This window comes from Suricata suricatta, chromosome 16 (genome assembly GCF_006229205.1).
Source record: "Suricata suricatta isolate VVHF042 chromosome 16, meerkat_22Aug2017_6uvM2_HiC, whole genome shotgun sequence".
Taxonomy (NCBI): Eukaryota; Metazoa; Chordata; class Mammalia; order Carnivora; family Herpestidae; genus Suricata; species Suricata suricatta.
Window position 1 is genome coordinate 55,726,232 of NC_043715.1, and position 15,356 is coordinate 55,741,587.

Genomic DNA, 15,356 nt, shown 5'->3' on the forward strand with positions numbered 1-15,356 from the left:
TGGGTGGCTCAGTCGGTTAAGCCTCCGGCTTCGGCTCAGGTCAGATCTCACGTTTGTGGGTTCGAGCCCCGCGTCAGGCTCTGTGCTGACAGCTAGCTCAGAGCCTGGAGCCTGCTTCCGGTTCTGTGTCTCCTTCTCTCTCTGCCCCTCCCCCTCTCATGCTCTGTCTCTCTCTGTATTAAAAATAAATAAAAACATTAAAAAAAAAAAACAAATGCACTCCGTCTCATAAAGGATGTCAGAGTGCTTTCTAGAAAGGCACTGGTGTTGGTTTCTGGTCCCCAGCTGCTTCCTTACTCTTCCAGGGCTTGATATTATCCTTTTCATATTTGCTGATCTAATTGATCTAAAGCACTGTCGCCCTGCTGATTTCAGTTGCAGTTCTGTGATGCCTGGTCAGGGGACCATCTCTTCATGTACTTGTGAGCCATTCAGACTCCGTCTTCTGTGAATTGACTATTCCCATCCTTTGCCTGTTTTTCAATCGGGTTTCCTCTCTTTTCTTGCTGGTCTGCAGGTGTTCTTTGTGTGTTCTAGTTATGAATCCTGAGATGAAAATCTCCCCTGAGTCTGTTAGCCTTCTGTTCCCTGGATCTTGGTGTCCTCTGTTGAATAAAGTGATCGTCCATTTCTAATCCCACTTGACCCCTCAACAAACCTATATGATGGAGCCAGGAAGGAGACTATTATCTCATTTTGTAGAGAAAGACTCAGAAGCTGCAGAGAGGTCAATAGCCTGCAAAAGGCCACAGATCTGGGCCTCTGAGCTCCAGACTGAAATCCCAGCCCGTGTGTAGCTGGATGCCGGCGGGTACTTTTTGTTTCTCTGAGCATCGTTTTCTCTTGTGCATATCGGGGATGCTGATGTCCTGTTTTTAGGCTGCTGTGAGCTATGTTAACATCCCAGCCCTGAGCAACGTCCATATCATCACCTCTCTTTTTCTCTCCTGCTCCCGCAGAAGCAAACTGTACCTATTTTAAATTCTTCACCACGGGGGAAAATGCACACATCTTCCAGAGAACTACAAAGAAAGGTGAGAACCACCCGGAGCGGGGCGGGGTGGCGGAAGGGATACCGGACTGGACCGTGTCCGAGGAGTTCCGGATTGCATCACCTTCCTCTCTGCTTTGCCCTGGGGTGGGGGTCGGGGTCCGGTCTTTGGGGGCAGGTGGTTCTCCAGAGCCCTGTGCCTGATGCTCCTACCCCAGCTCCACCTTCGACATGTGCTGCGTGACTTTGGGAAAGTCACAGCCCCTTTTTGGGACTTTCTTGAAGCTGTCTCCACATGCTAAGCATGGCACTGAGGCTTTCATTGATAAGAACTCCAGTCCTTGCCAGGACCCTGCAGGGCAGCGGCTTCGTTTCATCTTCCACATGAAAAAATGGAAGTCCAGAAATGGTTGCATTTACTTTTCCCAGAAGTGGCAGAGAGGCAGAATGGTTTCAAATAATCCTGACTCCAAAGCAATGCTCTGCTATAGAATCTTCTGTGAGATGGAAATATTCTAGCCCCGTGCTGACCCATTGGTAGCCGCTGGACCCACGTGGCTGCTGAGCTCATGTGGCTAGTGTGTTGGAAAAACTAAGTTTTTTAAATATTGGTTTTTCTTCCTTAATGTTTTTATTTATTTTTGAGAGAGAGAGTGAGCAGAGGAGGGTCAGAGAGAGGGAGACACAGAATCCGCAGCAGGCTCCAGGCTCTGAGCTGTCAGCACAGAGCCCGACGTGGGGCTTGGACCCATGAACCGTGAGATCATGACCTGAGCTGAAGCTGGACACTCAACCGACTGAGCCGCCCAGGCGCCCCTAAATTTTGTTTTACTTTGGAGCACCTGGGTGGCTCAGTCAGCTGAGTGTCCAACTCTTGATTTTGGCTCAGGTCACCATCGCAGGCTTGTAGGATTGGGCCCCACATCAGGCTGTGATGAGTGTGGGGCCTGCTTGAGATTCTCTCTCTCTCTCTCTCTCTCTCTCTCTCTCTCTCTCTCTCTCTCTCTCTGTGTCTTTCTCTCCCTCCCTCCCTCTCTCTGTCCCTCTCCCCTGCTCGCACTCTTTCTCTCTCAAATAAAATAAATTGGGAGAGGGGCTTCTGGGTGACTTGGTTGGTTAAGCATCCAACTCAGGTCATGATCTCATGGGTTCGAGCCCCACATTGGGGCCCCCACACTGCCAGTGCAGAGCCTGTTTGGGATTCTCCTTCTCTGCCTCTCCCCCACTTGTGCTCTCTCCCCTCCCCAAATAAATAAACTTATTTTTTTTGTTTTAATTTAAATCCATTTAAAATGAAAGACCACACGTGGCTAACGGCAACCATACTAGACAATGCAACTCTTAAGACTTTACCCTTTCTTGGAAGCCTGGGTGGCTCAGTTGGTTAAGCATCCGACTCTTGGTTTGGGCTCGGGTCGTGATCTCACAGTTCATGAGTTCGAGTCCTTCATTCTCTGCTGTCAACACAGACTACCCTTTCTGCAATAGCCACAGCCTCTCCATCACCCCAGTGCCTCAGCGCCCGGCCACACCAGTACAGGGATGGTGATTTGGTCATGACTCCTATCTGGCCTCTGTAAGGGCTTGATGAGATGATGCCTGGCACATAGTAGGCCCTCAGGCAACAGTGGTTCCCACCCTCCCTGCTCCTTTCTGTCTTCTCTTTGGGCTAAGTAAGCTTGGGCAAGCCACCGATAGTGAGTAATCGTAGTGCACGTGGATACCACAACTGCTGTGTGCTAAGCACCACACTGGGCACTTCACATAAGTGAATTCTAATCCGCACTATAGCCCAATCAGATCGGGATTTTGATCCTGAGTTTCTAGAGGAGGAAACAGGCTCAGAGAAGTTTGGTGACTTTACGACAATCTTCCAGGAAGGAAGTGGCTGTGGAGGGTTCAGACTTGGATCATTCCACTGCAGCAAGCTGCCTCCTCTGTTGCCACCCACACACTCACTGCCTCAGTTTCCTCACCTGTGAACAAACAGTGGCCAGATCATAAGGAATAATTGGTAGTTCCCATTTCCTTCCAATCCTGGCGATGTCTCCTCTTTGCTCTGTGGCCTCAGGCAAATCACTGAGCCTCTCTCTGAGTCTTACTTCCTCCAACAGTGTAAGTAAAATATTGGACTGGATGATCTTGAAAATTCTTCTCTAGTTCTGAGTCTTCCATCGTCCTGGATATGGGTTCCTACCTCCCATGCTTTCTGCTTCTTCCCTTTCCTCTCCTTGCAGAGGTGAATCTGGCAGCTGCCGTGATAGCAGTGCTAGGCTTGGCAGTCATGGCCCTGGGGTGCCTCTGTATCATCATGGTGCTCAGCAAAGGTGCAGACTTCCTACTCCGAGTTGGAGCCATCTGCTTTGGCCTCTCAGGTGAGGGCTGGGAGCCTGGAGACTGAGGATACTGCATGCTGGGAGGTTGGATCTCCAAATGCTCTTGCATGCTGGGAGGTAGGGCGTCCAAGCACTGTTGCATGCTGGGAGTTTGGAACTCTAGGTAATGTTGTATGCAGGGAGTTAGAGTGTCCAAGCACTGTTGCATGCTGGGAATTTGAATCTCCAGGCACTGTTGCATGCAGAGAGGTAGGGCATCCAAGCACTGTTGCATGCTGGGAGTTTGGAACTCTAGATAATGTATGCACAGAGGTAGAGTGTCCAAGCTCTGTTGCATGCTGGAAGGTGATGGAAACCCATGGGCGATAGTAGCCTTAAAAATGGTAGAATTCCTAGCTTTATTGTTGCCTAGAGATTAAAGGGTCTCCAAACACTGTTTTAAATTTGGACCAAGGGTTTCCAAGAATTGTTGCCTGCTTGGAGGTAGAGTCCACAAACACAGTTGTACCATGAGGATTGGAGGAAGCTCAAGGGCTATAGAGGCCTCAACGATGGGAGAATTCTAAGCCCTGCTGTCTCCAGGGAAGTCTCCAATTTGAACCCAGCGGTCTTCAAGTACTGTTGCATGCTGGGAAGTTGGAGGCCATCTCTAGGCACTGTTGAATGCTGGGAGGTTGGAGGCCATCTCTAGGTACTGTTGCATGCTGGGAGGTTACAGGACATCTCCAAGCACTGTTGCATGCTAGGAAGTTGGAGGACATCTCTAAGCACTGTTGCATGCTGGGAAGCATAAAGACTGTATGTAGTAGGCTCAATGTGAGAGTTCTAAGCACTGTTATTGGCTCGAATTGGAAAGTCTTCAAACACTCTTAGCTTTGGAACTAGGGTCTTCAGTGACTGTTGCATTCTTGGAACTGATGGTCAAAAGAAATTCTGCATCTTGTTAATGTAGTCCTCATTGAATCAAATGTTTGCTAAGGTAGATAGAAAAGGTCATTAATTATATAAGTCTCATTTTTTTACCCTCTGCGTATTTACTTAGTACCTACTATGTTCCCTGCATTGTACTAAGGGCTGGAGATATATATGACTAAAAGATAGATACAGTCTGCCCTCATGGAGCCTAGATTCCAGCAGAGATAGACAGTAGCCAGTAATTACACATATAATAATTCAATGATAATTGTGATGAGAGTTATGATAAAGCATATTGGGAGTAGACACTGTAGTGCGGGTGTATCAAAGAATCTCAGAAAAAGTGGTATTTAAGCTGGCAATAGAAGGGTAAATAGGAATCATCCAAAGCATGGTGTTGACAGTGGCGGTGGCCATATTGGTGATGTTTGTGGTGGTGACCATGATGGTGGTGATAGTAGTGGTGATGTTGGTGGTGATGGTGATGATGATGGTGGTAGTAACAATGGTGGTAATGTAGGGATGGTGCAGTACTGATGGTGGTGCTGATGATGGAGTAGTGATCTGACGAGCTCAAAAAACAGAATGAAGGTTACGGCATAGAGTAGGCAAAATCTTTCATGAACGTACATAGTGCTAGGTCAGGGACACATGATAAGTCTTCAAGAACATGAACATATGAATGGAAAATAGTAGTGACCAATTTTTATTATTTTGTTGCCTTAGAGATCTTCCTAAATAAAGGGGAATTTTCAATCATCTCCTTTCCTTTCTTTCATTTGTTCATTTTATTCATAGATACACACACACTACACACATTTGTACATTTTTTATATGTGATATTATCAGAACGTACAAGACAGAAAGTGCCTTCCCTTATGGAGATTATCATCTGGCTAAGGACACTGAAATAACACAAATCATCCCACAATAACAAGCTTCTAGGTGCTATAAAGGAAAAGGAAAGGTAGATTTCTACAAGAGCGCATAATGAGAGCACTTGATTTAGAGCAGAGGGTTAGCAAGGGCCTCCCTGAGTAACAAGCTAGACAGAGTTTGGTGAATTTAAGGTCTTGAAAGAATGCCAGTGTGGCTGGAGCATGGAGATTCAGGAGGACACTGGTGTAAAAGACTTCGGACATGTTGTGTGATTTTGGGCAAATTTTTTTTTTAAATCTCTGAGCTCAAGTCTTTGCATATCCATGAAGTCAGCCATCCAGGAATCCATTTGTCACGTATCCATCCATCCACCTCCTCCTACTCTCTTCTTCCTTTTCCATTCTCCTTCTCTTTTATCTATTTTCCCCTTTAATCATCCACCCAGTCATTCAACAAGTATCTTTTTTTTATGTCCAGTAAGTGCTCAATGCTGTGCTTTATGTCACTGGGGATAGAATGATGAATAAGATTAAGATGATTCCTGTTTTCTTGTGGAATTTATAGCGTGGGAGGAATTTGGTTATTGAACTCATACTCGTGTTATTCCAGGGGGTGCCATCAAAGTGAGGATATGAAAGTGTTTTTATGGAAGTCTCAGGCATGAAATTTTTCTGCAAATTTTACAAGCAAATGAAAGCGCGGGGGTGGATTTGATGCTGTAAGTACTTTGGTTATATTTGGTATCAGGGACTGGGCAGATTGCATTTTTAAGGTCTCCTTCAATAAAGGGACATGTTCAGGTTCTATTGTTTCTCTCTGTGAAATATATACATCAGGCGTTGTTCGTGTTTTAGAGATACAAGACAGAGAAGTTTCCTGCTCTCATGGATTTATGGTAGTGAGGGAGATAGCAATGGGACAAATAGACAACATTAATATAAATTAATATATGCTAATAATTACCAGCTGTGATAAATGCTATAAATGAAAATAAGAGAGTATTAGGAAAATGCAGTACTTAAGAAAGGCTTCTCAGAAGTGCGACAGTAGGGATAGTAACAGTAAGAGTAACAGTAAGAGTAATAATAGTTGCAGTAATAGTAGGGATGTGTGAGGCAGTGCTCAGGGAAGGTTAGGCAGAAAATTATTCCAAGCAGCATAAAGGTCTCCAGGCCTTAAAGAATGTGGTTTAAAGACTGAAAGAGGGGCGCCTGCGGGGCTCAGCCGGCTGAGTGACTGACTCTTGATTTCAGCTCAGGTCATGGTCCCAGGTTGTGGGATCGAGCCCCACATCTGGCTCTGTGCTGAGCGTGGAGCCTGCTTGGGATTCCCTCTCTTCTCTCTCAGCCCCTCCCCTTCCCTCTCTCTCTCTAAACTAAAACATGCACACTGAAAGAGGTTGTACTCCCAACTACCTTAGGGTGGGAAGAGCAGTGGAGAGGGGTACAAACAAGGAGGCAGGGGGCAGATCACGTGGGCCCTTCTGGGTCACACAAGGGATGTCAGGCTTGATCAAGGAGGAAGTCAGAGGCGGGCCTAAGGAGGAATCTGGGGAGTGGACCTGGCATTGCTCAAACCCGAGCTCCACTTCTCCAGGCTTTAATTTTCCTCTCTATTAGGTGGGGGAAAACACATGCCATAAGGTCTAATGGGAAGAGACGAGATGTGAGAGCATTTGGTTAGATTCTTGGCACAAAGTCAGGCCAAGGCTCTGCAGACTACAGCCCACGGCCAAATCCTGCCCACCCTTTGCTTTGGGTTAGTCGTATTTTTAAACCATAAATCACACTGTGGTTCCTACCTGTCAAAAGCCAGTAGATTAACCATAAATTATGACCACTAGGAGTGGCCTGGCTCCTAGGGACAAAAGCCCCTTCCCACCTGCTCCCTCTGTTCAGGTTTCATCGGCTTCTTTGCTGTTCCGCAGACACTCCAACCTCATTCCCTCCTCAGAGCATTCTGCAGTGCTCTCCCCTCAGTCCGGAAGGTTCTTCCCCTGGATCTTGCCTTGTCTCATCTCTCCCTATCATTTAAGTCTCCGATCAGATCTTCCCTGCTCAGGGACACCACTGTTGACTGCCTTGTCCGGACACACCCATGACCTGCTGGGTCCCTGCCTTGCCCTTTGTTCCCCCGCAGAATCAATCACTCCCTGGAATTATGTACTTGGGGATGTGTTCCTGCTCGGCTGCCATAGCGGAGAGCCACAGCCCGCGGGTTAGAGAACAGACGGGCATTGGCTCACGGCCCAGAGGCTGGAGGTCTGAGGCGCAGGCGTGGGCAGGGCCGGTCTCCTCGAGGCCTCTCCTTGGCTTGCGGATGGCTGTCTTCTCTCCGGCCCTCAGTCTGTGTGTCTGTGCCCTCCTCTCCTCTTCTTGTGGGGACCCCAGCCATGCTGACCTCCATATTGGATTATGTCTACTTAATTATTGCTTTAAAGGCTCTATCCAGGGCACCTGGGTGGCAGTTGGTTAAGTGTCCGACTCTTGGCTTTGGCTCAGGTTGTGATGTCATGGTTCCTGACTTAGAGCCCCTGCATCTGTGAGTCTGGAGCCTGCTTGGGATTCTCTCCCTCCCTCTCTCTCTGCCCCTCCCCCCTCACACTCTCTGTCAAAAAAAAAGAAAAAAAAACTTAACCCCACAACAGCTCTGTCTTCAAATATAGTCACATTCCAAGAAACTCGGGGGTCAGGCCTCCAGCACCGGAACTTCTGGGTCAACCCACAACAGTTACCTGATTCTCCTTCTGGGATGGAGCTCCAGGAGGACAAGCCCTTTGTTAGTCTTTTTTTCCTTTTTTTTTTTTTTTAACGTTTATTTTTGAGAGACAGAGAGAGACAGATAGCACGAGCGGGGGAGGGTCAGAGAGAAAGGGAGACTCAGAATCCGAAGCAGCTCCAGGCTCTGAGCTGTCAGCACAGAACCCAACATGAGACTTGAACTCACGAACCATAAGATCATGGCCTGAGCCAAAGTTGGCTGCTTAAATGACTGAGCCACCCAGGCGCCCCTGGTTAGTCTTGTTTATATATTTTATGATGGGGGCTCAATTAAGATGTGTGGAGTGGATCAAAGATGCGTGCATTTGTAGAGGAATAAAGGGGACTGGAGAATGTCGTGTCCCAGTGTCACTCCACCCCTAGTGCCCTAAGCTGAGCTGCGTGAAGCCGAAGGGGAGCCACTGACCCACAAATCCCAGACTTCGGCTGCCTTCTCCAGGCCTCCAATTAAAAACCTTGGGGGAAATGAAGTACCGGAGAGTGGGGGTGGGGCGGTGAAGAGTCCAGGGTCCAAGAGAGGAGGCAGCTAGGACCCGTGACTCACGGGCCATCAGAGAGTCCTACAAGATCTGACTCCCCACCACTCTGCTCTCCCTGCTGTCTTTGCTCCAGCCACACTGACCTTCTCTCTCCCCCCGAGACACACGACCCTCATTCCGGTACAGGGCCTCAGCACCAGCAGTTCCTTCGTCTTGCACCAGCCATCGCTTAGTTTTGTGCTTCCTCCAGAACCCGGCTTCTGTTCATCCAAGTCTCAGCTGAACTGGGTTCTCCTGGTGACATCATCTCAGAGTCTCTGCTCCACCCCCGGGGGTCACTCCCCTTCCCATCTCCCTGTTTCATCTTTCCCAGCACACATCACTCTGAAATTATCTTGTCTTCCCTCATGTGTTTACTTTGGACGCGACAACTGGCAGCCCACGGCCAGCGATGACCCATAAGCGGGCTTTGGCCACCCGGGCATAATGCTTTCTCTGAGCCAGTATTTTAAGGTTGGGCAAATTCCCATAAAACATAGTCATCATTTGAAAAAGTCCAGCTAGCCTTAAAAACTCAGAAGATCTGGCAATTTAAGTCCCCATATCTGAAGGGTTGGAGCGGCTGAAGCTGAGTTTTGGGCTCTTTGTCCTTGGCCACCCTCACCCCCTAGCCACCCACCTATGACTTCTGCTGTCTCACACCCTCCTGCAGGCATTTGAGTTTTGCAAGCCTTGGATTATTTGTGTGCCACCTGTCTCCTCTCCCTAGAATACAAGCTCCATGAGGTCAGGCTCTCTGTCTTGTTCTTTTCTTGCTGTTGTTTTGTTTAAATCAAATCTCATTGCGACTTGACTTGACTTGACTGCCTTTCCTTTTGTTTTGTGACCCACCATCTTTACGAGGTAGGTACGATGAGTAGAAGTTGTAGATCTTTAAGGAGTACAACGTGAGGTTTTGATACACAGGCGCGTCATGAAGCGACCACTGCAGTTAGATGCGTGAACACGCATTACCTCACGCGGCTACCTCGGTGCGTGTGGTGAGAACACTGAGGATCTAGACTCGTAACAGCTACAATACAGTTTTGCTGACTGTAGTCACCGTGCTGCACCTCAGATTCCCACAACCCGTTTCTCTTGCGTAATTGAGTTCTGTACCCTTTGCCCTACATCTTCCCATTTCCCTCCCCCCGGCCCCTGGCAACCAGGTTCTGCTCTGTGCTTCCATAATGAGTTCAACGATTCCAGATTGTACCATCGCTCTTTCCTAAAGCCTTGATGGAGTCTTTTTTTTTTTTTAAGTAAACTCTCTGGCCAACGTGAAGCTTGAACTCATGACCCAGAGATCAAGGGTTCCGTTCTCTACCCACTGAGCTGCCAGGCGCCCCTTTTATTTTTTCAAACAATTTTTTAATGTAGTCTTTAATTGATTTTCGCTATTTTTGATTTTGGAATTTGCTTTTTTTGTTTTTGTTTTTGAGAGTGAGAGAGAGAGTGAGTTGGGATGAGGGGCCGAGGGAGAGAGAATCTTAAGCAGGCTCCCCACCCAGCTTGGAGCCTAACACAGGGTTTGATCCCACGACCCTGGAATCATGACCTGAGCCGATATCAAGAGCTGGACACTCAGTTAAGCCACCCAGGCACCCTGCTTTTTTCTTTAAAAATTTTTTTAATGTTTATTTATGTTTGAGAGAGAGAGAGAGAGACAGCACAAGCAGGGGAGGGGCAGAGAGAGGAGACGCAGAATCCGAAGCAGGCTCCAGACTCCAAGTTGTCAGCACAGAGCCCGACATGGGGCTCGAACCCAGGAACCACGAGATCATGACCTGAACGGAAGTTGGGTGCTTAGCTGACTGAGCCATCAAGGCGCCCCTTCATTTTCTTTTTAAAGTGATAAAATACACATATCACAAGATTTACCATTTCAGCGGTTTTGTGCTCAGTTCCGTGGCATTTCACCATCCACTCCAGAATGTTCTCACTTACCATGTTTCCCCAACTACAACTCTGTCCCCATGAAGCAGCAACCCCTGGCCCCTCTGCTCTGGGCCACCACCATTCTCCCTTCTGTCTCTGTCCATGTGTGTTGTGTTCCTTCTTTATCTCCAGCTTCCAAACGCCTGCCATAGGGTCAGAGATTAGTAAGCCACTGGTGGAAGGATGAGGTGGGGCAGTGCGGGGGGTCCCCCGGGGGTCCTGTCTGAGCAAGCATGAGCCGGGGTGTGCTGGGGAGATGCTCAGACCCAGGTCGGGGTCCCTGGGGGCCTGAGCGCCACGCCTGTCCTCTCCCCGCAGGCCTGCTGCTCCTGGTCAGCCTGGAGGTGTTCCGGCATTCCGTTCAAGCCCTTCTGCAGCGAGTCAGCCCTGAGCCTCCCCCCGCCCCGGCCCTGACCTTCGAGTACTCCTGGTCCCTGGGCTGCGGGGTGGGGGCCAGCCTGATCCTGCTGTTGGCCGGGGGCTGCTTTCTCCTGCTCACCATGCCTCCCCGGCCCTGGGGCTCGCTCTGCCCCAAGCTGGGGCCCAGGGCCACCTAGAGCCACCAGAGTGCCTTCTCTCAGCGACTTCCTTTTCTTCTTTTTGTCCTTCCAAATCTCTTCCCCTTGTCCTGGGGCACATGTGCTCTGGGGCACACCTGGTTTGCACAGACGTCCCTCTCCCGCCTCATCTTTTCCCTCTGGGCGTGTGTTCTTCTCGGCGGGTGAATCGGGACGCTTTGGGGTGCAATGGGGAGAGGATTTTTGCAAACGAGGGTCCCCCAGGAAGGCGTGCAGGGGGACCTGATGGGGTCACTGGGGAGTGGGGTGGGGGGGTGAGGTCAGGGGACCGAGTTGGACTGATTCATTTCCCAGAGCAGGAGGTAGTCACTTGGGGGAGGCTTCTTCCAACTAATCGGAACCTTCGGGGAATCGGGGAGGGGGAGGGGAGATCTCTGGGTCTGGCCTCGCTGCGGTCTGGTTTGGGATTAAAGGTTTGGAAATTGAAGCGCTTTGATTTGGAGTCTGTCTGGATGTGGTTGTGCGTTCTGGGGTGGAGAAAACCAGCCCCTTGTGTTCTCCAGAACCCGGCTGCTCAGCAGCCCTGGAGTCGTCATATGTCCACAGACCAGAGACAAGCAGAAACTCAGCAACTTAGAGCACAAGCCTTGTGGGCTGGACTGCATCCCCTCCAGACGCCGGTGCTGGGATCCTGACCCGCCACCAGGCCCCAGGGTCTGTGCGGAGCTAAGCAGGTGACAGCCATGTGACTGGAGGCCTTGTAAGGAGGGGAGAAGAGGACGCAGACAGGCACGGAGGGAAGGGACAGAAGACAGCCGGTCATTTATGAGCCGGGAGAGAGCCGGGAACCGGTTCTGCCTCACGGTCCTCCGGAGACAACCCGAGACCCACTGATCCTGGCCTCCCGGCCTCCGGACACCCAAGACCACATAGATGATCTTTCAGGCTGCCGCTCTGGTCTGTGGTGCGGGCTGGACAGATCCTAGTGCTGGGAAATGGGGCTGGGATGGGGCTCAGGGACAGGCAGGGGGCTCCTGAGGTGCCCTGGACTCCAGGAGATGGTCAGTGGGGACGTACGTCCCCAGGGCTAAGAAGGAGGCGGGGAGAGCTGTAGGGATGGTGGCTGTGACCTCAGGGAACACTGTCATCACCCGCACAGAAAGCTGGTGGAAACTGGAACAGCACCAGCTGAGGCCACAGAGACAACCCGTGTCCAGGGCGCCCGTGCTCAGGCCTGAGGGTCCGCCTTGCACCCACGCTCAGGCCCGGGGGGGGGGGCCCTCGCGCCTGGGGAAGACCGGGGGTGGATTTCAGCTCGACGGGGCGACCGGGCAGCTCGGTCGGCTGGGCATCTGGTTTCGGCTCAGGTCAGGATCTCGTGGTTCATGACTTCGAGCCCCGCCTGGAGCTCTCTGCGTCAGTGCAGAGCCTGCTTGGGATCCTCTGTCCCCCAGCCCGCCACCTCTCTGCCCCTCCTCGCCTCTCAAAAATAAATAAGCATTAAAAAAAATCGTGGCTTGAGTGAGTTCTTTGGTTACCCAGGACTAGCTAAAGCTGATCTGTTACCTCTCAAAGGCCAAAGTCTCTTAAACCTAAAATTACTTAAAATAGGCGCAGCACCTGGCTGGCCCAGTCGGTAGAGCATGCAACTCTTGACCTTGGGGTCTTGAGTTTGAGTTCCTCATTGGGTGTAGAGATTACTTAACAAATAAAATCTTTAAAAAATTGGGGCGCCTGGGTGGCTCAGTCAGTTGAGCCTCTGACTTTGGCTCAGGTCATGATCCTACAGTCCGTGGGTTCGAGCCCCGCGTCAGGCTCTGTGCTGACAGCTCGGAGCCTGGAGCTGCTTCGGAGTCTGTGTCTCCCTCTCTCTGTCCTTTCCCACTTGCTCTGTCTCTCCAAAAATGAATATATGTTAAAAAAATTAAAATCTTAAATAATTACAGTAAGGAATATGTGCTGGTTTCTAAGCACAAATGTGTTAATATTCTAAGTTTGATTTCTTAAATACTGTATTTATAACATATAATTGCATATATAATATTTTATATTATACCAATTATATATAGCATGATTATAGTTAATTAGTTATAGTAATAATATTTATAGATATTATATTTAAATGTTAATATATTATCTTAAAGTTTTCTATGTTTAGTTATATATTATAAATACAGTTACAGGGGCACCTGGGTGGCTCAGTCAGTTAAGCATCCAACTTCAGCTCAGGTCATGATCTCGTGGTTCATGAGTTCAAGCCCTGAGTGGGGCTCTGTGCTGACAGCTCAGAGTCCGGAGCCTGTTTTGTGTTCTGTGTTTCCCTCTCTCTCTGTCTCTCCCCTGCTCACATTCTATCTCTGGCTCTCAAAAATAAATCGACATCCAAAAAGTATTTTTAATAATACAATTATGTAACTATATAGTAATATAGCATCATGTAGTAATCATTACATAAATATTATTTCTATTAATAGGCTATCGCGGTTTTGTTCTTTAATATATTTTTTAATGTTTTTATTTATTTTTGAGAGAGATAGAGAGACATAGCATGAGCTGGGAAGGGGCAGAAGGAGAGATGCACAGAATCCAAAACAGGCTCCAGGTTCTGAGCACAGAGCCGGCCATGGGGCTCAAACTCGTGAACCAGAAGATCATGGCCTGGGCCAAAGTCAGACAGTCAACCAATTGAGCCACCTAGGCGCCCCTTTGTTTTTATTTTTTAAATTTATTTATGTTTAGAGGCAGAGAAAGAGAGCAGGGAAGGGGCAGAAAGAAAGGAGAGTGATAGTTCCAAGCAGGCTTCACGCTGTCAGAGCGGAGCCCAATGTGTGGGGCTCGAACTCATGAACCACAAGATCGTGACCTGAGCCGAAATCAAGAGTCGGGCACTCAGCTGACTGAGCCACCCAGGCGCTCAATAGCCTATCGTGTTATATGAACATCGCATTCATAACGTTACGTCTATGAAACAGAACATACAATATAGTGTAGTGTATAAATACAATATTTATAACATGGCATGTCATGTTATTACACATTGTCCCAGGGCTCCCAGCAGCCTGCCTCCTGGGGTTCATGGCCTTGGACAGGTGGAGGGCACGCCCCCACTGCACCTTGCCCGGCCGGGGCACTGGGTCTCCGCTTCTTCATCTCTTACGGGAGCTCCTCGCGAAGTGTCTCCTACAGCCACTGCCAGGATTAGTGCCGTCCGGACCCCTGCAGGGCCCTGAAGGCTGCCGGCACGGGGCCATGACCAGGTCAGCCCTGCTGTTATTATTTATCGAGTGGCACTTCGGGCCCAGCATACAGTAGCGAGCAAGAAAGGGACCCCTGGGAGCTGGCAGTCTGATGATGCAAACAGATAGTAATCACGGCATCACACTAATGAACGTGTAATTATCAACTCAGATAAGAGCCAGGGAAAGGGATCAGAAGACTTTTTCCCCGCTTGACTTTGTGCCAGCCGGCTCGGGATGTCCTCAGAGCGGCCCGCCTCGGGCCCTCCTCTGCGCCTTCTGTCCCGCCGGCGGTCGTGTGGGCTCCTCGGAGGCGGGGAAGGGGACGGAGACGCGGCAGAGCCCAGCGACCGGAGCCACATCATGGTATGGACAGTTATTGAAGCATCACTTGCATTTCTCCACCGTTTATGTTTTGCAATAAAGGCAAAATAGAAGCTTTGTGAAGTCTGCAACCCTGTCCTTTACAAATACATTTTAAGGCTTTTTAAATATAATTTCAAAGTTACAGAGAAGCTGCAAGAATCAAAATAATGCACAGAAGACCCACGTGCCCCTCGCCCAGGCTCAGCGGTTGTTACCCTAGATCCGAAAGTGTCTTTTAGAAATCCAGCAAACGTTTATTTTTAGTTTAAAAAATTTTTTTAATATTTATTTATTTATCACTTTGAGAGAGACAGAGTGCAAGTGGAGGAGGGTCAGAGAGAGAGGGAGACACAGAATCTGAAACAGGCTCCAGGCTCTGAGCTGTCAGCACAGAGCCCGACACGGGGCTCGAACCCATGAACCCTGAGATCATAACCTGAGCCAAAGTCACACTTAAACAACTGAGTCACCCAGGTGCCACATTATTTGTTTTTAAATGTGAAATGCATTGTATATGCAAAAGAGTGTGTAAGAACCTAACATCCCATATAAAGAATCAGAAGAAAAACACTTGCTTTCTCAGAACCTCGGCTAAGAAAAAGTACTCATCTTGGAAGCTGCTGGTATGTTCCTCCCTGAGTTCATGCCCGCCTCAATTCCTAGCTCCCAAAGAGCCAGTCACAACCTGACTTATGAATAAATCCTTCCCTTAAGAAATGTCTCTTACACTTATTTATTTTTGAGAGACAGAGCATGAGCGGGGGAGGGGCAGAAAGAGGGAGACACTGAATCCGAAACAGGCTCCAGGCTCTGAGCCGTCAGCACAGAGCCCCACAGAGGGCTCGAACTCTGTGAACTGTGGGATCATGACCTGAGCTG

At 49.2% G+C, this 15,356-nt stretch overlaps 1 protein-coding gene across 2 annotated transcripts in view; it reads left to right on the top strand.

Annotated features, from left to right (window-relative positions):
* The window catches only part of CACNG6 (calcium voltage-gated channel auxiliary subunit gamma 6), a 16,313-nt gene extending 4,028 nt beyond the window's left edge, over positions 1–12,285 (top strand). The window contains exons 2-4 of one of the 2 annotated variants that reach the window (XM_029924726.1): positions 960–1,034; positions 3,229–3,366; positions 10,676–12,285. In XM_029924726.1, the coding sequence (XP_029780586.1) occupies positions 960–1,034; positions 3,229–3,366; positions 10,676–10,914 (452 nt within the window). In that variant the 3' untranslated portion in view covers positions 10,915–12,285. The remainder of the gene's footprint in view (positions 1–959; positions 1,035–3,228; positions 3,367–10,675) is intronic. The other variant, XM_029924727.1, reaches the window with a different exon arrangement.
* The last annotated feature ends 3,071 nt before the right edge of the window (positions 12,286–15,356 follow it).